Raw genomic sequence first — 25,335 nt, forward strand, 5'->3', positions numbered from 1 at the left:
TTGGAAGGTGCCTTCAGGCAGATTCACTCTCACCCTCTCTTCCTCCTCCTCCTCCTCTTCTTCTTCTTCTTCTTCTTCTTCTTCTTCTTCTTCTTCTTCTTCTTCTCCTCCTCCTCCTCCTCCTCCTCCTCCTCCTCCTCCTCCTCCTCCTCTTCTTTTTAAAAAGAGAAACAAAGATCTTAGTAACCCACTCCATAAGACTTTCGTGAGGACAATCAAATACAGTGGTACTGTGGTTCTCAAACTTAATCTGTCCTGGGAGTCCGTTCGACTCCTGAAATGGTTCGAAAACCAAGGAACGGCTTCCAATTGGCTGCAGAAGCTTCCTGCACTCAAGCGGAAGCCATGTTGGATGTTCAGCTTCTGAAAAACATTCACAAACTGGAACACTCACATTCAGGTTTTTAAGTGTTCAGGAGCTGATTTGTTTGGCAGCCAAACCATTCGGGAACCAAGGTTTGACTGTACGGAAAATAAAACATGCTTTGTGAGTTTATTATAGGACTCCCAAGTCCACTAACACAGTAAGTTTTCCATTGGAGCAGAGTGGCAGTTCTCACTCTCTGCCATCTTAAGACAATAAAGAAAAGGGTTCTGGCTGGATGATGAAAAAGGAACTGATCACCCACTTGCCGCTCTGAGGAGCTGTGCCTTGAGGACTAGAAGGGTCAGGTCACTGTGTTGCAGGCCGTGTGGTCGAAAGGCCCGTTCACAAAAGGGTGTGGCCAGTTTAACTTTGAGGAAACTAGCCCTGTGTGATCTTGCATCCTTCGACATGTCACGTCCCCGTGATGGCTTGATATTGCTTCTAACTTTGTACCATGACTGGGTTCTTCCGCTTATGAATCAGGCCGCATCTGGCTTTTGAGAACCTGTCTCCAAGGCAGTGTGCTTGTGTGTGTGTGTGTCCCCTGATGGCTCTAACTCAGCGCTTGTCTTCTAAACCGGCAGAGGAGAATGAAGAACGCACCATGATTGATCCCAACTCAAAGGAGGAAGCCAAATTTAAAGAACTCATCAAGGTAAGGGCTTCATTGATTAGTAGCTTTGCCTTTCTCTGCTGCAAGAACACACACACTTTTCCAAATTGGAGTGGAAAACTGGCTGGATTTGCAGCTGCTGCCTGCCTGGAGGTGGTAGAAAGGACAGTACTATTTCAGATTCAATGCAGGCAGGCAAATCACATTTTTAATGCACCCCCCGTTAAAAAACAAAATTGCACAGGCAGAATTTCTGTGAATCATTCTCTATGAATCATTTTCTGTGACTTTGGTTCCACAGAAGGAGCCCCCATCAAGTTGGAGATAAAAGTGTGTCCTGAGAAACGAAGCTATTGATATCTGGTGGTGATACCTTCCAAAGCAAAGTCCCCGAAAATGCAGCTTAGTCTGTACAGTGGTACCTTGGTTTACAACCATAATCCGTTCCGGAGGTCCGGTTGTATAGTAAAACAGGTTGTAACCCAAGACGCGCTTTCACCAATTGGGCCTCAAAAAAAGAAAAAGAAAAAGAAAAAAGTTGTAATCCAAAAAAGGGGACACACACTTCCAGGTTTGACGTGGTTGTATTCCAAAACACTTGTAATCCAAAATGGTCACAAACCAAGGTACCACTGTATTTGTCTGTCGCCCGAGGAAGCAAGTGGGTGGTAGATTCAGAGCTGCCGGCACTGTGTGTGTTTGGAAATGATTAGAACATTAACTGTCATAGCTTTGGGCAAGACCAACTGTAGAATCAAGTGCAGAACAGAAAGAGAATATCTTCTTACTGGGCTAAAGGAAGTTCTCCCTGGGGTTATTAGTAATAGCTGACTTGCAAGTTTTTCCCTAACTTGGAAGGTAGCTCAGATGGAATAACAGGATCATTTTTAATTAAATAGCTTAGACTAGTTTGAAAGATCTGGTGGCAGTCAATAGAATGCATCTTGAATTAAGTTCTGTAGTGCACAATCTATTGCAAATCTTTTTGGATTTTCCAACGTATGTTGGCTTTAAAATTATGCACACCCACATAATCTACAGAACTTCAGGACTGGCAAATCACCTTGCCTGAAAAATCCTATCTCTTTGCACAGAACCATAACTTAGCCACCCATAAGCTGTCTTTTATTTAGACCTCTTAATCCACAAGTAGCATTTATATACTGTACCGAGTAAAATATCTTCCGGGTACAGATCAGGGAGAGCAGGGGACATCAGTGTATTGATAGCATTTTTACCCTCTTCTCGCAGGTCAGTCACTGGAAAAAAAAAAGAAACCCAGAAGACATTAGTAAATTCCCAGTTTGTCCATTTGCTTCGCTGATACTGATATTTTCAGTTGGTTCACTAGGGTATAGATCAGGGATGGGGAACTAGGTTTAGTTGGTGAGCCAGATGGTTATCTCCCCACCTTTTGTGGGCTAAGTTCTGACTGGTGGGTGGCGCTGCCCACCTGTCAATCACTTGATGTTGCAGTGACATCAGACGATCCTTTTTTGCCTGCATGGGGCTTGCAAGTGTTTTGCAAGGTGCTATTTTTGTGAAATGCAGCCAAAGAATTTAATTCCAATACAGGAAATCTGGCACCATAATAAATTTCTTAGTTTCCCAGAAAAGTCTGCTTGACTTGAGCCCCCCCCCCCAAAGGATAGAAACGAAATAATGTATTAGGACCAACCAAGTAATCTATGTCTTTTCTTTATTGTGCCAGGTTTTAATTGACTGGATAAATGATGTCCTGGTTGAAGAAAGAATCATTGTCAAGCAGCTTGAGGAGGATGTCTATGATGGGCAGGTGCTACAGAAGCTCTTGGGTGAGTGGCGGCTGTAGGCAGGTGGCAGTGGACTGAGGGCTGGAGCTGGACCGAGGGGAATCTGGGTTTGAATCACCACTCAGCCATGTTGGTCGCTGAGGAAAAGCAGGCTTTGCTAAACCAAAAGGGCTGTGTTTTGGACTTGAGACTAATGAAAAGGAGGCAACCGTAATCTTTTGCTTCCATTTTGGATTGACCGTAGTTCAACGTTACAGTATTTCCGTAGCTTCAACTGGTCAATCTTAAGTATGTTTTTTTGAGTCAAGCCAACTGCGCAAACCGTGGTTTGAGGTTAACCATGGTCTGTCGAAATGAGCCAAGATGGGGCAAGCTTTGATTAATCAAAAAGTGGAAGCAGAAGACTCTCCCTGTGGCCATGCTAGGTGAGGATAGAGATGGTTCTCATAATGCTAAACCAGGGGTAGGCAACCTAAGGCCCAGGGGCCAGATCCGGCCCAATCATCTTCTAAATCTGGCCCATGGACAGTCTGGGAATCAGCATGTTTTTACATGAGTAGAATGTGTCCTTTTATTTAAAATGCATCTCTGGGTTATTTGTGGGGCCTGCCTAGTGTTTTTACATGAGTAGAATGTGTGCTTTTATTTAAAATGCACCTCTGGGTTATTTGTGGGGCATAGGAATTCGTTCTTTCTTTTTCAAAATATAGTCCAGCCCCCCACAAGGCCTGAGGGACGGTGGACTGGCCACCAGCAGGGAACCAAGCCAGGAAGTTGCAGTTAACCATTCCTTGGTTAATGTATTTCAATCAAGCCTGTGCATGATTCTTCGCTTGTTTGAAAGCCTTTAACCACCATTCCCAGTTCACGGGTAATGGGAAGCTATAGTTTACTGCCACTTGACTCTCATGAAGGGATGAGCAAAGGGGGCTTCCAGGTGCAGATCCTGGTTTATGAAGCCAGGATTTGAGTGGTGTGAACCAGGTGAATGAGACCGCCTTAGTTCCTGGTCTATGACAGCTTGACCTCAGTGGTCCATGACTGATTACTGTAATATGCTTTATGTGGAGCTGCCCTTGTATCTGGTCTGGAAGCTTAACCGTTTGCAGAATGCAGGAGCCCAAATGCCTTAAGTACTGTCTGATCCCTTACACTCCACCTTGATCACGGAGATCCTCTGGTGGGTCACTCCTGGTGGTTCCCCACATCCCTGGGGTTTAGTTGGCCTCTGCTGGGGACCAACCCTTTAGTACTGCAGGCCCTGTCCTGTGGAACTCCCCAGCACTGGGCATTTGGCAGAAACCACCCCTCCCTTCTTTCAGACATGTTTTGGAAACCATCTTTGTTTATGGACAGGCCTTTGAAATATGAATTTTCTCTTTTTAACCAATCAGATTGGATTTATTGATGCTTTTAGTGGATGCTTTTGTTGATTTTATTCTTACTGGACTATAAGGGTGGCTTATAACCATCTTAAAATATAAATACATTTTAATTTTAAAAAGCTGATGGGTTTGTACTTGGCCAGGTGAGGAACTGGCTGCAGGGGGTCCATGTTCCCCACCCCTTTTGCGCTACCTGAAGAATCTTGTCTCTGCTTGTCTGTTTTCCCAACCCAGAGAAACTAGCTGGCCGTAAGCTCAACGTGGCCGAAGTGACGCAGTCGGAAATAGGCCAGAAACAAAAGCTGCAGACTGTCCTGGAAGCTGTCCACGATTTGCTGAGACCCCACGGCTGGGCTATCAAGTGGAACGTTGACTGTAAGAAGCTTGTCTGGGTTGGGTTTGCCGTGGCTCCAGGGCAGAACTGCTCCCCTGCCAGCCCCTTTTGTCTCCACGCAGATAGCAAGACTGGGGAAGATCTTTGCTTGAGACCCTGGAGAGCAGCTGTCAGTTAAAGTAGACAGTGCTGGTCAGGTAGACGCACATCTGTGTAAGGCAGGCTGGTGTGATCACAGAAATCCCCCCCGCCGTGGCATTGGGCAGGTTAGCAAAGGCAAAGCAGTATTCTGCAACTCATGTAAATTATGCAAAATGGCTTGATTTGTGTCATTTAGCTCATTTTGCATGATTTCTGCCGCTCATGGGGGAGGAGCAAGTTGCCATACAGGACACTGAGCCCCCCCCCCTGACTACTCAAAGCTCTTATTGAGACACCATTCTGATGTCAGTTTTCATCTGCTGTTCCCCATATGTTCCAGCGTATTTTTGTAACCTGCTTTTTTCAACTCCTCGAGTAGTTTAACAGTCAATCCCTCTTGGGAATTGTAGCTCTGAGAGGGGAATAGGTACCCTTGAAAAACTACAGGTCCCATAACTCTTTGGGGGAAGCCATGGATGTTTAAAGTGGTCCCATGGCGCTTTTGGTGTGTGGTTTGAATGTGAGCTGAGAGAGACCTGGCGATGCAGGCAGAAGGAATCGGGGAGGAATAGAGATGCCCCCAGGTAACTTGCAGTTGCCGTGGGTGGGGGTTGGAGTGGAAAAGATGTGCAGTTCTGAAGAAGAGGCTCTGCGGACGACAGTGGAGAGGCAGAGTTCTTGGGCCCCCCTGGAGGCAGAGGGTCAACCCCAGATCACCGATCCAAAACTTACCCAGAAAATGCTTTCCCTTAATTGCCTTTTAAAATTTGTGTGTCTCTATATACCTGTGTTTCCCTTCAAGCAATCCATGGCAAGAACCTGGTGTCCATTCTCCACCTGCTGGTAGCTCTGGCGATGCACTTCCGGGCTCCCATCCGACTTCCTGAACATGTTTCTGTGCAAGTGGTTGTCGTAAGGGTAAGGGCCTGTTGAAACCTGATGTATGTATTTCCTACAGATATTATCCCGTTTTCTGAAAGTTGGTTACACTTTTTTAGAGATCCTTCTTTCCCGAGATGGACTTGGGAAATGTGTTTTCCCAGTGGAAATATGGTACACACCCCCGACTCCCAGCTGGGGAAAGGGAGCTGATCCCTTAGATACAGAGTGCTTTTTGGATTCCAGAAATCTGGGAGCAAAGTGGCTCTTCTGATCCTGCAGAAATCAAGGAAGGGAAAAGCAGAAAAGCAAGGGTTGGGTGCCCCTATCTTCCGTGCATCGAAGCACCCCTGTTTTTCCTTTCTGTGGCTGTTAAGAGCTGCGTACATTTCATAATTGATGAAGGTCTGTGCTATGTTTGGATTTTTTTTTTTAACTTCTGTATTGATAACAGCTGTAGCTGCAATATGCTAAATAAACCATTTGCTGATGGTGGTTGTTTTCTGTGACTTGATGTTACTTCTTAGGGACTGTGGGAGAAGAAAACAATTTGCCATAAACAGCACCAGTAGATAGATTGATGTGTAACTTTGCAAAGTCCCCAAAGGTGCAGGGCAATTTCCTCGCATCTATAAACTCTCCACAGAATGTGAGAGATTAATACATCTCCCTGGCTTCGGAGGTCTGTCTTTCATTTAAAGCTGTGGTCACTTGGGAGTGGGATGAAATTGTTTTGCTGAAGGCAAAGGAGAGTGCGCCTGACTTTGGCCTTTGCATTTTCAAAGATGCCTCCTTGCTTGATTATCTCCATTTGTTGGTGGAGGGAAAAATAAAAGACTTCTGACAGGAGAAACAATCCACATAGCAACATGGTGCAAACAGGGCGTCAGTCTCCTTTGTTGCTTTTAAAAGTGCAGTATTTTAGAAAGGCACCACTAGGTGGCACAACTTTTAGGTTAAGCAGGGATTTCAGAGCCTGCAGGAATGCTTTCTCTTGCTCAAGAGGAGCAAAAGAACACATATTTTAGAATGCTTCTTTGATGCATTTGTATGGTAATTCGCCATGGGCCAATACAGATTCTGACAGAGAAGAAGAGTTTACAAAGGACTTTACCTTAAATTGGAACACTACTTTTATCTTTTTCTTTCTTCTGTGGAACCATCAGCTAATAATCAAGGCTGTCGTCTTCTTAAGGAACTCCTGTTTGTTTTAACCAACTGTATGTTTGTTTCAGCTGTATGTAGATTTAATCAGTCACTTTGAAGAAAAAAGGGTGTTTTGATTTTTAAGATAATGCAGGTCTGATGATGTGGTAGACAAGCGGTGCGCCTCTTCTGTTTGTGAGAGAAGAGGGCCTTTTCAGAGATGGGCAACTACCACCCATAGCTTTCATTTGTACTTTAAATAAAAAATAATGGGCACTGAGATGCTGTTATTGCTTTTACATGATTGACACCTACTTTTGTGATGGTGGCAAGCAGCCTTTTCAGTCACAGTTCAAGCAGAATTTAGTGTTGTGCCACAAACATTCTCCTTTCTGTCTTCCAGAAGCGGGAAGGCCTTCTCCAGACAGCCCACGTCACAGAAGAGCTCACCACCACCACAGAGTAAGCCCTTCTCCTACACCAGGGGTCCCCAAACTAAGGCTTGTGGGCCGGATAAGGCCTGAGGGACTCGTTTATCCGGCCCGCGGCGACCCCCGCCGCCTGCTGCCGCCGCCCGCTCTTACTGGCGCTGCCCTGCGTGGCTGCGTACTTCCGGGTCAGAGGAGCACCAGAAATAGCTTGTACACATGCGCAAGCATTATTTTCTCATGCGCAAGCGTTATTTCCGGTGCACATCCGAGTTGGAGGAGGCCTGTGCAAATGCACACAAGCTATTTCCGGTGCTCCTCTGACCAGTGTGCCAGAAATAGCGTGTGCACACGTGTATGGGCACACCCTCCCGCCCCCCCGGCCCGCCGCGCGATCTGCATTGGAGACACCGGCCTGAGGCGTGGTAAGTTTGCTGACCCCTGTCCAGCCCTGAGCTCATGGGGAGTGCTCAGAAAGTTCTCGCCTGGGATCATCTGGGACAGCCCCTTCCGTTGTGCCCCCTAAACCAGTCTTTCCCAACCTTGGGTCTCCAGCTGATTTTGGACTACAACTCCCATCATCCCTAGCTAGCAAGGGCAGTGGTCAGGGATGATGGGAATTGTAGTTCAAATACAGCTGGAGACCCAAGGTTGGGAAACACTGCCCTAAACAGTATCTGGACCTTTGTAGACCATTGTAGTATGTACACCAGTGGTTTTCATGCTTCTCTGCCTTGAAGAAACTCCTGTGTGCTGCAGACGCTTCTGCAGACATATTCTAGGGTGTTCCCTTGGTTCAGGTGGGGCATCAGACAGGTCTGTTGGGCCTCACTGTTGCCTTGTATGAACGGAAAATAAAAGCTATGATACATCTAGTGGCCCTCCTGCCAATCTATGTTGTGTCTTCGTGGTGGGCAACCTGTCTCGGGAATGGGGGCACTTGTCCATAATTATATACTTATATAGTCATTCATTGAGTAATGCCAGGAAGACAGTGAAATGAAGGAGAATTCTTCAGGCATCAGAATTTCAGAGAAGGCAGAACTTGATGCCTGAAGGATGCAATCCAGCTTTGGATGCTTTGATTTAGGCAGCGATACATCTTGGGCCAGCACTGACCCCCTCCCCCCGGAGGTGCACAAGGCCTTGGAATTCCCATGTCACCCTCCTTGGAGCTCAGATTTTAGTATAATGATAGCGGTATATAAGCAAATTGTTCTCTGGCATTATGGGGTAATAATTTTGCCTTTCATAAAAGATTGTGTAACAAGATTGATCTTGGTCTGGGGTGTGTTGGAGGGGAAGATACCTGGGTTTTCTTATTCAGTTGTGGGCTCTTAGAAGCCCATTATTAATGCACTAACTGAGCATTTTCTAAAACTCTGATTTGCAGGATGATGATGGGTAGATTTGGTAAGTACAAGATTTCAACCCATAATAATGACCCATGTGCAAGTTTCAAAAAGCAGTAAAATAAAGTTGCATTTCAAACTAGTAATGCTGTCTCTTGTTTAGTTTGTCTCCCACAATTTAGGAGTTGCCCTTAAACCTGTTTTTGTCCAAGGTGGCACATTAAAACAACTCTCTCATTCTCCTTTTGGGCTTAGAGCAGCCTGTCTTCTTGCATCCCATTTTGCCAACTAGGACTGCCCTGGACATTTTTGATGTACAGCCAAACTACAGTGTTCAGCTTATTTTCTGTTGCTGTTGATAGCTCCCACCTTCTCTGTGCTTCCAGCAAGTCCTGACTCCTGTGATCTGAAGGGACCCCTCATTCCTGCCTTGCACATGAGCTTGGGGCAATCCCACAGCTATTATGATCTTACATATCTTGCTGGCCTCCTGTTCCTTGTTGCAGCAGCTTCTCTTCCTTCTTTTGCCCTCTTTGTTCTCAGTCCCAGTGCAGCTTGATCTGCACTTCCTGTTTCCCATGGAACACCGTCATTTGCAGTAATGGACTGAAAAATCCAGGGCAACTCCTCAACAACTGGGATTAACTTCTCAGAAGGCTGTCTACGCTTGCACTCTGTGCTTATTTTCATTCATTCATTTCATTTATATCCCAACTTTCCTCCATGAAGCTCAAGGTAGCATACTTGGTTCCTCCCCCTTCTCATTTCATCCTCACAGCAACTTGGTGAAGTAAGTTGGGCTGTGAGTTTCATGGTTGACTGGTGAATTGAACCTTGGTCTGCCACATGCTAGTCTGCTCCGCTAACCACTGCATAACACTGGCTTTCCCCTTGCTCAGTGAGTCCATTACTTAGATAAGTACGGAATAATGCATATCTTGCTTCTGTGAATTTTCACTAAAGCGTTTATTGATTTGTTAAAACCTTGTTCCCTTTCTCAAACCAGAGCGAGATGCTTTTGACACACTCTTTGACCACGCTCCAGATAAACTAAGTGTCGTAAAAAAGGTAACATGCCATTTGTATTTAATGGGCCAGTGGGCATTTTTTCCACTCTCTTCAGATAGCAAGGGTCTTGCTTTCACCAGGGTTCATCTAAGGACACGAACCAGGAGCAAAGGCTTTTTAGGCGCTGGGGGATTATTGCAAGATGCCTACTCCTCACGATTACAACTTTTTTGCAGCCTCCACATTAAGTTGCTGGCACAAAAATCCCAGCCTGTATTTGCCCTCTATTTACTGTTTCTGACAAAGATCTCTGTCATGTTTCTGAGAATGGGTGTTTTTCCTGGGATGAAAAACTTAAAACTGACCAGCAACCTGGATGAAGCAAAAAAGTGCTTCTCGCTCAGCTGATAGCCCTTCCTTTGCTGAACTCCACTTCTCCGTCCTTTCTGCACTTTGACCCCTGACCACAAGAGGGAAACCTATTTTGGCCTGAGGGCCACCTCCCCTTCTGGTCTTCTGGGCAGCCACTTGCCCAGGGTGGCTGCGTCCAAAGGAAGAGGGGGGTGGAGCAGCAAATGCAACTTTTACATTTTGTGCAGTAGGCGAGTTTCTACGCCCACTCACTCACTCACTCGCCCCTCCATCCTCACAAGCAAGAGACATTAATCAAAGGACAGTCAGGCAAAAACACTCAAGATCCGAGCTGCAGAGGCGTGTAATAAAATTTTGCCTTAGGCAGTTTGTAGAGTCCTGAGGATTTACATTCTTCCTCCCTCCCTGTTGCTTGTGGATGAGTCTGTCAACTGAGGAGCTTTCCTGCGCTTAAAAATGTTTAAAAGCAAGCCTCCTCGGAAGGTCCAGGTTGCCTTTCATCAGACGCTTCCAGAGCACGACATTTCCCCACGGGAGCAGCATGCTGGAGAATGCCACCAGAGGCTGTTTGCATGGGCAAAATACACTTAATGTGAATCAGTCCCCGTTCCATTGAATTCCAAATATGATAAACCTGCCAAAGTTTCCTTCTGCATGAGCACAAGGTTTACAAATGGGTGGTTTTGTATTGTGAATGGGTTTACAATCCTTCTTAGAAGTGTAAAATGAATAGCAGTGCAGTCCTAGGCGTGCCAGTAGATGGGTTTAAGGTTACAGCCTTAGCCTGCATATCGGTTGCTTATTGATTTCCTTACCTGCTGTGTTCTTTTTCCTTTTCAGTCCCTGATCACTTTTGTGAACAAGCACCTAAATAAACTTAATCTGGAAGTGACAGAATTAGAAACCCAGGTAAGAGGCATTACTCAGCACCAGTGCCGACAGTCAAACCCTGCCTTCAGATATTTTAAAACATCTTCCTTTTTAAAATCAAGAAATAAATCAAAGTGTCTGCAGGAGGCTGTAAATGTTATTAGATGACTGGGCTTTAAACACGTAAACTTTTCCTCCAAGACTGTTTTTGCTGATAAAAACCTCTAAGCTGCTTTCTCACTCAAATATCTGAGCCTAAATACAGGACCAGTTTTAGCTACATCGCTGGCGTAGGTAAATATTACATCCCCTTGTCTTTCTCCCCTGCAGAGTTTCCCCCAGTTTCTATCCTGCCCCCTCACAGGTCCTTTATAAGACCAGTTGTAACAGTTGGCTCTGGAGAATATTAACCACTCTCAATTTTACCCGTGGACTGCCATCTGTCCAGATTTTAATTTGCTCTGAACTAATTTTAAGATGTATTTTAAATAACTGGTTGCCTGATTTTATGTTCTTTGTATACTGTCTTAGTTTCATGATGTTAGCCGCCCTGAGCCTGGCTCCGGCCGGGGAGGGCAGGGTACAAATAAATTATTATTATTATTATTATTATTATTATTATTATTATTATTATTATTTAGATTGGTCCCCACCCCCAAACTCAGCACACTTGGGAACACTCCTTCTTGTATCACTAGCATTTTTCTTCACCTCAATCCTCAGTGGGATAATAATAAATCATTAAATCCCTGCAAACACCAATTGATGCCAGCAATTCTGACCAGCGCTGAAGTGCCCAGGATAAATTGATTATTGATTCAGCGTGTAGTTTGCAGCACCTCTTGTTTGTCTCCTCCTGGGGTCCCAGCAGGGGTGTCACTCGTGTTTCTCTTCAGTTTGCAGATGGCGTCTACCTGGTTTTACTGATGGGTCTCCTGGAGGACTATTTTGTTCCGCTCCACAATTTCTATTTAACGCCTGAAAGTTTTGATCAGAAGGTGAGTAGAAATCCCAGCCAGGCAACTCTGGTTTGCTGCATTCAAACGAGCCTTCCGTCTTTCTATTTGCCACTAAAGCCAGAGTGAAACCAGTATGTTCTCATAATTGCGGCAGATAAGCTGCATAGTTAACATTTTATAATTCTGTGAAAAGGTTCTGAGAAGCTTAGCCATGAATCTTACCTGGAAAACCAATTAATTCAGCAGCTAATGTGCAGCCCGCAGCTTTACAATGATGTATTCTGCTCTGGTCAGACCTCACCTGGAGTACTGTGTCCAGTTCTGGGCACCACAGTTCAAGAAGGACACTGACAAACTGGAACGTGTCCAGAGGAGGGCAACCAAAATGGTCAAAGGCCTGGAAACGATGCCTTATGAGGAACGGCTAAGGGAGCTGGGCATGTTTAGCCTGGAGAAGAGGAGGTTAAGGGGTGATATGATAGCCATGTTCAAATATATAAAAGGATGTCACATAGAGGAGGGAGAAAGGTTGTTTTCTGCTGCTCCAGAGAAGCGGACACGGAGCAATGGATCCAAACTACAAGAAAGAAGATTCCACCTCAACATTAGGAAGAACTTCCTGACAGAGCTGTTTGGCAGTGGAATTTGCTGCCAAGGAGTGTGGTGGAGTCTCCTTCTTTGGAGGTCTTTAAGCAGAGGCTTGACAACCATATGTCAGGAGTGCTCGGATGGTGTTTCCTGCTTGGCAGGGGGTTGGACTCGATGGCCCTTGTGGTCTCTTCCAACTCTATGATTCTATGAGAGGGGCATTTTGGTATTAAAAAGCTTGTTTAGCAGAAGACAGGGCACTTGAAAAGGCCACGATCCTGCTGATCCTTTGGGAGGGACAAAGGGCAGGTGAAGGGGATAGAATCAGTTCCCTCACACAAATGGCTGGTGGGGGGATCTTGGCTGCTCCTCGAAGGTTTGCACGTGTTTCTCCTTGGATGTGGCCGAAAAATCTCATAGACGGTGCCTGTTGCTCCATCCTGCCCCCTGCCCCCTGCCCAGCTGCTTCCACAAGGACATAGCTCCCAACTGAAGAAGAGGAGCAACCTCCTTTGCATGCACACAGTTGGTGTGCTCCGTTTATTTTATTTTTCTTTTGAGGATTTATAAAACCGTTCCTAAGAATTCCTAAGAACAGCAATTCTCACCAACAACTTGCGTAGTAAAAGTAAATCTATACCTTGCAATCTAAAAAGCAGAATTTGAAAGTGTCCAGTCACGGAAATACTACATAGTGTACACTATAAAATGGCTGATTCACTGAGTCACTGTTCAAAGGTAAGCTCTTATTGGCCATCTAAAAGCACTTGTCTGAATTCTATTCATTTCAGTGTCGGGGAAAGCTTTGCAATTCTCTTATTGTTAGCAAAGAAGTGTGTCATAGTATGCCCTTTTAAAATATGTTGAGGGAGGTGTTATTGGGTTGTTGTTTTTATTTTGATTACATAGTTTGTAGTTTTATATCGTCTGTGAATGACCCTAAGACGTACAGGTATAGGGTAGTATTATTATTATTTTTATTATTATTATTAAATTTATATACTGCCCCATACCTGCAGGTCTCAGGGCGGGTAACAGAGTAAAATCAAAATATAAAACCACAAAATACATAATCAAAATAAAAACAACAACTCAATAACACCCTCCCCCCCAAAAAACGCATTTTAAAAGGGTATAGGATAACCTCAACCCTAATAATAGGGTATAATAAGAATAGTGAAGTCTGTAGCTCACTGAATTCTGTGTGCTGAACCAACCTAGCCTTATAAAAATATTGAAATTCCACTATAACATGTATGAATGAGTATTAATTCATAGGTTGACTTGCATAGGAATACTTGGAGCCCCTGATGGGAAGTTGTATCTGAGGAAGGATAGAACCTCAGTTTGTACTATTTTGTGATGGCTTATTTAGAGGACTTGTACGTTGATTTGCCCACAGTGTTCCAGGCGCCTCCCAGTCAAGTAACGTGTCCAACCATAAAATCCCTAAAAACAGAACACCCATAGGATTGTGCTTTTGACTATTAGAGTCAGGGGTAAGAAAGAATTAGGAGGAATAAACTCTTTTTTAAAAAACCCAATTAACTTCAAAGGTGGGGAAGTGTTTCCTTGTTTTTACTGCCCAGCTCACTGAGCTGTGAGTAGTTTTAATTAAATCCCTTCCTCCTGTGTGTGGTGTAATATTGCAAGAATTGGTCGTTTCAAGGTAGATGGCAGCAGGGAAGTGAGCTCTTTTAATCTAACTGCAGAAAGAGATACCCCACCCACCGTGGTACATTTGCACAAAACAAAATGTTCCTCCAAAGCTTGCCTTATAGACAACTTACTCCAGCCTTTAATCAAAGAGAATATTCTTCATATCCCATTTGCTGCACTTTGATCCATATATCACGAATGAACCCTGTTTTCATCAGAATGACGCTGACGTGTCATTTACAGCTTGGTTCATATATGAACCCCTTGCACAGGCCAGTTAATGGCCAATAACAGTTATTGTGGCTCCCATCACTTCTGACAGCTGAACTAGTGATAAAGCGAGATATCAAATTCAAACTCCTCCTCCTCCTCCTCCTCCTAGAATCATAGAATCATAGAGTTGGAAGAGACCACAAGGGCCATCGAGTCCAACCCCCTGCCAAGCAGGAAACACCATCAGAGCACTCCTGACATATGGTTGTCAAGCCTCTGCTTAAAGACCTCCAAAGAAGGAGACTCCACCACACTCCTTGGCAGCAAATTCCACTGTCAAACAGCTCTTACTGTCAGGAAGTTCTTCCTAATGTTTAGATGGAATCTTCTTTCTTGTAGTTTGAAACCATTGCTCCGTGTCCGCTTCTCTGGAGCAGCAGAAAACAACCTTTCTCCCTCCTCTATGTGACATCCTTTTATATATTTGAACATGGCTATCATATCACCCCTTAACCTCCTCTTCTCCAGGCTAAACATGCCCAGCTCCCTTAGCCGTTCCTCATAAGGCATCGTTTCCAGGCCTTTGACCATTTTGGTTGCCCTCCTCTGGACACGTTCCAGTTTGTCAGTGTCCTTCTTGAACTGTGGTGCCCAGAACTGGACACAGTACTCCAGGTGAGGTCTGACCAGAGCAGAATACAGTGGCACTATTACAGTGGTGCCTCGCAAGACGAAATTAATTCGTTCTGCAAGTCTCTTCGTCTTGCGAGTTTTTCGTCTTGCGATGCACGGTTTTCCATAGGAATGCATTGAAAATCAATTAATGCGTTCCTATGGAAACCGCCTTCCCCCGACCTCTTCTGGCGGGCGGCATTTTAAAATCGCCCGGGACAGCGGAGGACTTCTCCGCTGTCCGGGGCGATTTAAAAGCCCCTGGGAAGGCAGGCAGGGGGGACAAAGACTTTTGCCCCCCGCCTGCCTTCAGAAGAGGTCCAGGACAGGCTTCGCGGGAGCGCTCCTTGCGGAGAGTTGCCAGCGCGCCCAGGCTTCGCGGCCCCCCCGCCAGGCTTCGGGACATCGTTCCGAAGCCGGGTGGCGGGGGAGGCTTTCCCGCCCCGCCGCCCGGCATCGGGGCATCCTTCCGAAGCCCGGCGGCGGGAGGAGGTGTCCCCGCCCCGCCGCCAGGCTTCGGAGGAGGTCCGAGGACAGCGGGGAAGACGCGCTGCGCTTCCCCACTGTCCCGGAGATTTCCCTATGGGCTGTCGTCTTGCGAAGCAAGCCCATAGGGAAATTCGTCTTGCGACGCGCCTCCAAAACGGAAAACCCTTTCGTCTAGCGGGTTTTCCGTCTTGCGAGGCGTTCGTCTTGCGAGGTACCACTGTACTTCCCTTGATCTAGATGCTATACTCCTATTGATGCAGCCCAGAAGTGCATTGGCTTTTTTAGCTGCCACGTCACACTGTTGGCTCATGTCAAGTTTGTGGTCAACCAAGACTCCTAGATCCTAGATGTACCAGTCACAGAATCAAAGAATTGCAGAGTTGGAAGGGACCACGAGGGTCATCTAGTCCAACCCCCTGCAGTGCAGGATTTGTTTGCCCAGTGTGGGGCTTGAACCCACCACCCTTCATGTGACATTTCCTGGATTTTAGCACTTCCAATTCTTGCGGGAATGAGGAGGGATGTGTTTAATGCTTCCGCACAGATACAAAAAGTCTCTGTTTTTGGAAAGCTAGCATTTCAGGGAGAGTGTTCCTCTCTGATGTGCAAGTGTTCATATGTGCAGAGTTTTTGCTTCATGAAATTTCTATGCTTGGAATTCAATTCCGGGCCCGAAAATGGCTGTGGCTGAAATGAATGAGCTTCCAGCTGGCACATTGCATTGATCTGTGTGGTCACCTGAACAAGTCCTAAAGGGTTTAAGCAATGTGATTTTTTCTTGAAAGAAGATGATACATTAAGAATGTAGACTGACTTAAGAATCCCGGGGTGCCTGCATCCAGGGATAAGCTAAGCAATATGAGGGGGGAAATGGAGGGAAGGGGTCTTTTCATCCCACTGAAAATTTAAGAGGGTTTTTTTGTTGTTTTGTTTTGCAGGTTCACAATGTTTCCTTTGCTTTTGAACTGATGCAGGATGGAGGGCTGAAGAAGCCCAAAGCTCGACCAGAAGGTATCGTGCGCAGTTCCACTGAAACAAGCACATGCTCAACTGGGCATGCATGTTGGCAAGCATGGGAGGGATTTAAATTGTTGGTTCTCCCAAGTGTCTAGCCATCTCTAGCCATGTCCACGTGGGCTGTTTTTCTGTGGCTTTCTCCTAGGCTTCATTCTCAAGATGGTGAACAGCCATAAAGTGTGGTCTAAGGCTGAATTTCCATGGCCATGTTTTCCAGGCAGTGTCACTGGCAGAGGCTGGTCTATCAGGGCAAATGAGGCTCTGTCCCACCCATCTCATCCTTCATCTCCCTGTATTCATGCTGACAACCAGCTTAGAGGATGACGCAGTTGATTGTCTTCCTGCTCCTTAGTCTCGCTGTTGCTCTTGTAGAACTCAGCAGGGACGAGGAAGGCGAGAAAGCTGGAGTTAGTGGCCTCCGCCTCTCCTTGGCTCTGTCTCCATCTATTGTTGACCTCCTTGCCTTCCACCCACCAGGCAAAATAGGCACCAGCCACCACTGAGTGAGCCCCATGGAACTTAGAGGCGCCCCCTTGGACCAAATATTGCAGGGGCCAACTGCTGTGTTAGGAGGAGGCCTTGCCCAGCACTGCGCAGCTTCAATGGCCATGTCTCCTCTCCTCTTGCCTTGCCTTCGCTCGGCTCAGCAGTTTGGCCTCCTCCGCCCCCTCAATATTGGGGGAGCTGAGTCCCTTGCTAAGGAATATTGAGGGGGCTGATGGCACCTGAACTCAGTGGAATTTACAGTGGTTCCTTGGTTCTCAAACTTAATCCGTTCCAGAAGTCTGTTCCAAAACCAAAGCGCGCTTTCCCATAGAAGGCAATGCAAAACGGATTAATCCATTCCAGACTTTTAAAAACAACCCCTGAAACAGCAATTTAACATGAATTTTACTCTCTAATGAGACCATTGATCCATAAAATGAAAGCAGTAAACAATGTACTGTACTATAAAACAAAACAATAGCCGACAGCCACATCAGACATTTGGCTTCCGAAAAACGTTCGAAAACCGGACACTGGGTTTTTGGCGTTTGGGAACCAAGGCGTTTGAGAACCAAGGTACCACTGTACTTCTGAATAAATATGTCCAGGATTGCACTGTTAATCTTGCATCAAATATCATTTGATGCCATAACATTTAATGTGCTTTATGGACACTGTATTTAACCTTCTGCTGAGTTATGATTTGTGGGCAATGCGGAAGTTTAGTGTGGTGGCTGAGACAACTTTCTGTCCCTCATGCAAAGGAATTAGGAAATCAGTATAATGAAGACAAAGTGAATGAGCTGTGTTGGGAAGGGTTCCTGTGCTATGGCCCAGAAAGGGACTTGTTTATAAAATTCCCTCATTTAGGAGGGAAAGCATGGACCAGCACTTTCTCCTGTTTGCCTACAGAGGCCCATCGGCCTCCAAGATTGCCCAAATAATCCACCCCCTACAAATTTGGAAATTTCCTCCCAAATAGTTTCCAGAAGTATTGTAAATACTTTTCTGTTTGGAGCAGGCTTGTGTAGGTGCTGGTTTAAAATATGAAGTTGCCTTCAATTGTCAGGCGGTTGGTCCAACAGTTTAGCAGCTTTATTAGAAGAAAAATATATTCAGTAACTTTCTAAAAATTGATTATTTTCTCACATGTGCTTATGTGTTTAAACTTCCCAGTGAGTCTCTGGAAAAACAGTCTTCTGAAATTTCAGTCCAGTGTTCAAATAAAATTCATTCCTAAGAGAGTTGTTTTAATGGGAGTTTTTATTGTTGTTGAGGTTTCTCATAATTTTGTATAAAGGGACTTGCATGGGGGCATTTTGGTATTAAAAAGCTTGCTTAGCAGAATACTATTTTTCATTTTTTTAAAGTCAAGCTCTTAACCTAAAAATCTCTCTCTCTTTTTTAAATCCCTCAGATGTTGTCAACTTGGACCTGAAATCTACCCTAAGAGTTTTGTACAACCTGTTTACAAAATACAAGAATGTTGAATGACTTGGAGACCTCCTGAGACTCTAATCTTCGCAGCATCTTTTTAGCGGGGAGAGGAGGAAAGAGACCTTCCCTTTTTCTTCCTTCTGTGCTCCCTGGTGCACGATGGTGCCTCTTCTTTTATTAGCATTATCTGCCTGTAACTCTTCTATGCTTTGAACCCACTTTGAAATGTAGCTTTAATTCCTTGAACTACCCACATCGTGCTTGTTTGTTCTAGAAGGCTCTCATGTGTTGCATTCAGCACAAGCACCTTCTTCCATTAGTGTAGATTGCAGTTAGGGTGAATTCTGGTGATGAGAAGATTTGAAGTGGTTGATGAAGGAGTGCTAGGATGCTTTTTGTCCAGGTTATGGGCTTCTGGGTCCTTCTCTCTATTTCAACTCTCCAGTGAACCCACTAGGAGGCTGGCCACTCTCAGGGTCCACACATGCAATAAAGAAATAATCATAGTCATCCTTACAGGGTCATTGTACGTATACACTGAGATCATGAATGGGAAGCAACTTGAACCCTCCCAAGTGCTATAGGAATGTTAAGCCGTAAGTTGCTGTATTTTCCCAGTCTCCAGGGTATAATATTGACACATATAATATAGGTATGGGTGAAACCAATGTTGGTTAGAGTGTGGAATTTAATTCATTTTTGAATGTGTGCAGCTGTGAGGTGGAAAGTAGCTGTAATCCGTTTGCGAAAGGACCATTACCTCCCTCCAGACTTTCAGAGGGGTGTCTGCATCTCCTCTGCTCCCTCCTCTACACCCTGATTTTAGACATATATACCCCAAACCTATTCATTAAGCCACTGCGCGGCTTATTTCATAATACAATCTCTGTTCAATTATATTTTGTTATTTTGAGATTGTGCCCTGGAACTCTTCTATGTAACTTTTGGAGTCCTTGTCGACCTTTCTGTCTTACCCTCCTACCATTCAGTATTATTGCCACTAAATACACTGTGAATCTCAGATGGAATGGCTGCCTGGAGTTTTTGTTGTGCTTTGGTTATGTCATGCATTGATATGATGGGCGAATGTATCGAAAACAAACCTCCCTTCTTCGCTGGTTTTCAAACAGGGTTTTGGAAGCTTATGAGGGCGTTTTCAGTGATGGATGAGATTCCCTGAAAAGCAGGTTGCATACCATTTACCGTATTTTTTGCTCTATAAGACTCACTTTTTCCCTCCTAAAAAGTAAGGGGAAATGTGTGTGCGTCTTATGGAGCAAATGCAGGCTGCGCAGCTATTCCAGAAGCCAGAACAGCAAGAGGGATTGCTGCTTTCTCTGTTCAGCGGATGATCCCTCTTGCTGTTCTGGCTTCTGGGATTCAGAATATTTTTTCAGAAATAAGTTGTTCCCTGAGGTAAACCGCTTGAAAATTGCTGTCACAGAGCAGTCCCCCCCAACTTGGTGCCTTCTGGATATTTCTAGACTGCAGTTCCTGCCGGCCCCAGCTACTGTGGCCCCTGGTCAAGGAAGTAGCGGGATGCAATCCCAAAACATATGGAGGGCACCAGGATGGGTGAAGACCCACACAGAGCATTGTGGGGCTGAATGAGGTGCTGTCAAAAGCTTCATACTTAAGCTAATACAGTGTTTCTGAAGATAATGATTCATTCTATGGCAATTGTATTATGCAAACAATCTCTGTCTTGCTCCACACACAAATGGTGTGAATTTCAAGCCCTCTTGTTTTCTAGATGATAGAAAAGCACTTTGCTTCCCTTCACACCCTGTGGGGAGCTTGTTCCATTCGGTTTCCTTCTCCAGCTGGTATTTTGTCACTTTTTAAAAAAGTGAGCTAGATAACATTTCTGCAGAGCTTGGAGCCCCCTTGGAACAACTGGTGGGTTTCATCACAGTGTCCAACAATATTAAGGAGAGCTTAGTAGAGTTAAATGTACAAAGAGGATTGTGCTGGCATGTTAATTTGGATGAAGGCTCCTTGAGGGACATGGCTGTTAACAGGGGACGGGATTATTGCATTGAAGCTGTTACTAAGCATGTAAATGGTGAGGATTTCCCTGCCAAATCCTTGCCTTTAGGCTCTCTTTTCCTTCACCTCACTAATGTCAAGGACAGGCAGGAGGCTGATGAGTGCGCCAGGAAAAGGGGGCTGGAGTCTGACTTGGGAGAGGCAGCACAACTTCCAGGCAGGAGACAAGAGTCAAGGCAGGGGAAGCTTCGGAGATGGAGGGTGGAGCACAGGATGGGTCAGAAGAAGAGGAGGAAGAGGCAGGTCAGGCAAGGGAAGGGGGGCCGGGGCTTCCCCACCCTCTCCTGCACCACTGTCTCCCAGAACCAGGAGGGGATCGAAATGGGATGAGCAGAGGAAGTTGTCACGGGGGAATAGTCTCCCGCTGTGTGTGTGCAGCCCGTCAGGGGGAGGTACATACCAAAGTGAGGGAGAGAGAGTGGTCCCCTGTTGCTGCAGTCACTGCAGTGAGCATGGACCTGGGAACAGCTACCCAGACACTAGATGGGTGTGTGGGGGTCTTCAGAACCATAGAATCGACTGTGTCAGCTTGGCAATAAAGAGGTAACTTATCTGCCGTGTGCATTCCTTTGGCTGGGAAGCACCCTTCACAGCTAGGTTCCTAGGACCTCTGCCCATCCTTGGGCAAGGCTTTAAATCCCAGCCAAAAGAATACTTTTCCGTTTTCAAGCTGCTTTGGGAATTCAACATTTCTGGCCGTTGCAGCAGCACAGCAGCACACTGCCATTCAATACCTCTTCCTGAAGGGATGAGGCATCACTGGCCCTAACATCTTCCCTACGCAACACCTGGGGAGGGGAATAGGCCATTGCCAGGTATCCAGTTTCCACCCGACCTACTTATTTAAATTGCTCCAATTTTAATCTTACAGCTCGGACATATTTTACGAGTTGACCTGTTTTAGAACGAAGCTTTTCACAGAATGTTAAAATATTTGAAAAGAAGTGTGAGAATCCACTGCCTGGCCCATTTTGAAACTGATGGAAAGCCAATGCTTGGAGTGATCTGAAGCTTCTGATTCTGGGTCTCATTCTGGCTGACTGTGCTAAAGGGCAAAGGACCAGGCCTCTATCTCAACACAGGGAAATAATAACCTTTGCTTTCTGCACCACCATCTATGGTACTAAAGTGAGGCCTGAAGAATTTTTCTTTTTAAAAAAACACCCCCCCCCTAACTAAACTCTGGAGTTTTCCTGGATGTTCAAGCCACATCAGTCTAGGTACTAAACTTCAGGAAGACATAATAAAATAGTGTATTGTGCAATGAGTATTGTGAACCTGAACGAAGACGGCCTTCACCAATGAGCTGAGATCCAAGTCAATAAGCAGGTTTGTGCTTTTTCTGAATAGTCTCTCTTGCTTCCTCCACACATACATATACGCATTCCCTTTTCCCAAACCAGCTGCTTTCCACCCAAGTATGTATGTGTATGCATGTCACGTCTTGAAACTGAGCCAGAAGCCCCTTGTATTTGGCTAATCAGAGGCCCCTTTTATGTCTTGTGAAAGCAGAATTAAATGTCAAGTTCATGGGTGACCAATACGATTGTCCCATGCATATGACATTTTGCCTTCACCCGAAAGCTCATAGTGTTCATCAACTGTTGAAGGGAGGTACAGCCACCAAACCAGCCCTGTTAGACAGCTTGTATGGGTAAATCTCTGAAAATTCAGCAGAGCCTTCATTTGAACTCTTTAAGAAAAGAAGTATATGTGAAATAACCAGGATGTTATAAATTTATTACCCATTTTGTTTCAGATATTTGTTTCAAAGTTGTTGCTTGTTTTCACAGTCATACTGTCTAGCTGCTGCCAGTCTCAGGAATCTTTCGTGTCTGAAGGACCTGGAGGGACCTGGAGCCTTTCCAGGGCCTTGCAGGGAAACCTCTCACATCTTTCTGTCTCCTTGATAGCTTAGGATCATAGGCTGAAATGCAAATGGCTGTGTCAAAAGGCCTCTTTTCTTCTTGGTAGCCTCTCTCAGGCAGATTCAGTGCCTCAGCCCCATTTTTTGTCTGTCCTTTGGCTACTCTCCTGGGACAAAAAGCATTCTACTGGTCCTATCCTGAGCATTATATGAGTCTACTAATTAAGGGGCTATATACTTAATGGGGATGTCCACGTAACGGTTAAAAACACAATTTCAGTATTTGCAGTGGTGAATTTAAAGGTAAAGGTAAAGGGACCCCTGATCATTAGGTCCAGTCATGGTCGACTCTGGGGTTGCGGTGCTCATCTTCCTTTATTGGCCAAGGGAGCCGGTGTACAGCTTCCGGGTCATGTGGTCAGCAGGACTAAGCAGCTTCTGGCGAACCAGAGCAGCTCACGGAAACACCATTTACCTTCCCGCTGGAGTGGTACCTGTTTATCTACTTGCACTTCGTGCTTTCAAACTGCTAGGTTGGCAGGAGCAGGGACCGAGAAATGGGAGCTCACCCTGTTGCGGGGATTCAAACCACCGACCTTCTGATCAGCAAGCCCTAGGCTCTGTGGTTTAACCCACAGCACCACCTGCGTCCGTGGTGAATTTAGCCTGCCCCAAATATTTAAGGCAACATCTAGCAAGATGTAGTGAGACACTACCAGAAAGCACAGTGGAAGCAGCTCTGGTATAATTTCTTTCTTCTTTTTCACTTTTTAAAATTAAATTATTTCAAACATATAACAACAATACACATATACATAATAAAATAGCTCACCCTAACCCAGAAGCTAGTGTTTAAGCAATACATACAAAATAACAACCAATTATGATAAGTTCTTATCCCAGGCAACGAACAAGATACCCACAACCTAAGAAGCACACAACTTTCTGTGCTTCTCCAAAGGACACCAAAATCATTTCTCACCACCTGGTTCCCCGTCAGCACCTGCTGTGATGGGGGGTGGGGATGAAGGCAGGTCCCAGAGCACGGACCAGAGGGAAGCAGCTGCAGCTGCTATCTATGCTACCTGTGGATCCCGATGTAATTCTATGCTGCAGTCACTTTGCTTGCCCTCCTTTGCTGCCCCCTTGCCAGGTAAGTTTCCAAGGGGTGAGGCAGGTGACCTAGGCCCCCGGCTAAGGGCGGTACATAAATTCAATAAATAATAATAACAATGTGCTATGCTAGTGTTTGCTAGCACAACCCTTCAGTGTGGGAGACCCTTGGATGCAGGGAGACTGGTGTTCTGCTTGCGCAGGAGACAGAAGTGCCGACTGGGGCCCCAGACTGTGGGTGCCCAGCACATGCTCGCCACATTGCAACATCATGACATCAAGGTGCAATGTGACATCAATGATGTCATGTGACATCATGCCAGTGCGGCATGGGGCGTGTGAGCACTCTGGCGGCGACTAGGCTGGGGCCTGTACGGCAGGGCCCCTGTTGGGGGCCACTGTGGCTGCATCCCAGAAGCATGTCCAGGGCTGCATCGGGCCCCAACAGAGGCCCCGTGGTAGAGGTGCAGGCCCCGGCCCAGTCACACCCATGGTGCTGGAGAGCCAGAGGCAAGGCGGCAGCTGGGGACACGCAGTGGCGGGAGGGTGGAGGCTGGGCACCCACAGCAAAATTTTTGTGGGTGCTCAAGCCCCCGGGGCCCCCAGAGGTTGGCAGCACTGGCAGGAGATTTCTGCTGGCACAGCAGAACGTGCCCCTCTTCAACAGCCACCCCCTCTGGAGCAGTTTTTTTGGGGGGATGTGTGATAGAGTAGAGGAGAAGGGGAATTCCTGTTGCACGAGCAGAATTTTGCTCATACAGCATTAGATACAATGCTCTGCCTAAGGTAAAGGTAAAGGTACCCCTGCCCGTACGGGCCAGTCTTGACAGACTCTGGGGTTGTGCGCCCATCTCACTTAAGAGGCCAGGGGCCAGCGCTGTCCGGAGACACTTCCGGGTCACGTGGCCAGCGTGACATCGCTGCTCTGGCGAGCCAGAGCTGCACACGGAAACGCCGTTTACCTTCCCGCTGGTAAGCGGTCCCTATTTATCTACTTGCACCCGGAGGTGCTTTCGAACTGCTAGGTTGGCAGGCGCTGGGACCGAGCAGCGGGAGCGCACCCCGCCGCAGGGATTCGAACCGCCGACCTTTCGATCGGCAAGTCCTAGGCGCTGAGGCTTTAACCCACAGCGCCACCTGCGTCCCTAATGCTCTGCCTACAGGAGACCAAATATTTTTTTATATATAAGTCAATTGCACACACCAGAATTATTGACCCCATTGTAATATGCATGTTTAATCCAGATCCATAACTGCTGCCAAATTTTTCTTTGGGCCATTGGAAGCAGTTATAACGTTTCTGAATGGTAGGAATGTGTATCCACCAATATTCCCATAGCTGAAAATGATATATTTTTGTCTATGCATCGCCTGCCTCCCCCTCTCCTCCCCCCCACCTGCTGCAACAACACATTGTTGACGGCTCACTGTTGTTTTCTGTTTGTTGCATTAATTTATTCCATTCTAGTCTGCCCTTTGCTTTCTTCTGAAATGGGGTGTGTTGGCAAAATGACAGTAGCACTCTTTTAAAAAGGCAGAGCATTGTTTAATCTCACATTAGCTCTGGTTGAATTTACGGAAAGTGTTTCACTTATTGCAGAATATGTACTTAGAACTTATAAGCACTTATTATAAAAAGAAGCAGCAGCTTCACAATTGTTCTCAAAAGCTAACTAACTAACATTTGGGAAATGATCTATAATGAAATTAAAAGGGTATTTAAGTATACCTTTCTGAAAAAACCAGAGGCCTTTCTCTTGGGCATGGTCGGCCAATTGGTGCCAAAGAAGGATAGAACTCTTTTTATGTATGCTACGACAGCAGCAAGAATACTTATTGCAAAACATTGGAAGACACAAGATTTACCTACCCGGGAAGATTGGCAGATGAAGATGATTGAATACATGGAAATGGCAGAAATGACCAGCAGAATTCGAGACCAGGGAGAAGAGAAGGTGGAAGAAGATTGGAAGAAATTTAAAGACTATTTACAGAAATATGGCAAAATTAAAGAAGTTTAGAAAGAAACTGGTATTAAACAACTTGACTTTTGCATAAGCTGTTTTTAGATTATGTGTAACATCTTATTATGAAAAAGCAGGTAGTGTTAAATCAGAAG

General features: G+C 45.7%; 1 protein-coding gene and 1 long non-coding RNA gene across 4 annotated transcripts in view; one reads left to right on the forward strand and one right to left on the reverse strand.

Moving 5' to 3' along the window:
- The window catches only part of PARVB (parvin beta), a 38,952-nt gene extending 19,744 nt beyond the window's left edge, over window positions 1-19,208 (forward strand). For all 3 annotated transcript variants that reach the window (XM_081911836.1, XM_081911838.1, XM_081911837.1), the window contains exons 3-13: window positions 952-1,022; window positions 2,692-2,794; window positions 4,372-4,512; window positions 5,415-5,530; window positions 7,041-7,099; window positions 8,459-8,478; window positions 9,424-9,485; window positions 10,638-10,706; window positions 11,564-11,665; window positions 16,186-16,258; window positions 18,168-19,208. In XM_081911836.1, coding sequence (XP_081767962.1) covers window positions 952-1,022; window positions 2,692-2,794; window positions 4,372-4,512; window positions 5,415-5,530; window positions 7,041-7,099; window positions 8,459-8,478; window positions 9,424-9,485; window positions 10,638-10,706; window positions 11,564-11,665; window positions 16,186-16,258; window positions 18,168-18,244 — 893 coding nt within the window. In that variant the 3' untranslated portion in view covers window positions 18,245-19,208. The remainder of the gene's footprint in view (window positions 1-951; window positions 1,023-2,691; window positions 2,795-4,371; window positions 4,513-5,414; window positions 5,531-7,040; window positions 7,100-8,458; window positions 8,479-9,423; window positions 9,486-10,637; window positions 10,707-11,563; window positions 11,666-16,185; window positions 16,259-18,167) is intronic.
- Window positions 19,209-21,950: 2,742 nt separating this feature from the next.
- On the reverse strand, window positions 21,951-23,529 carry LOC309370301. Its single transcript, XR_014168500.1, has 2 exons — window positions 23,189-23,529; window positions 21,951-22,270 (listed from the first exon to the last, which is right to left on the reverse strand). It is a non-coding gene; the product is annotated as an uncharacterized lncRNA (long non-coding RNA).
- Window positions 23,530-25,335: the final 1,806 nt, after the last annotated feature.

Source organism: Podarcis melisellensis (genome assembly GCF_964234715.1).
Source record: "Podarcis melisellensis genome assembly, chromosome: 5".
In the NCBI taxonomy this organism is placed as follows: Eukaryota; Metazoa; Chordata; class Lepidosauria; order Squamata; family Lacertidae; genus Podarcis; species Podarcis melisellensis.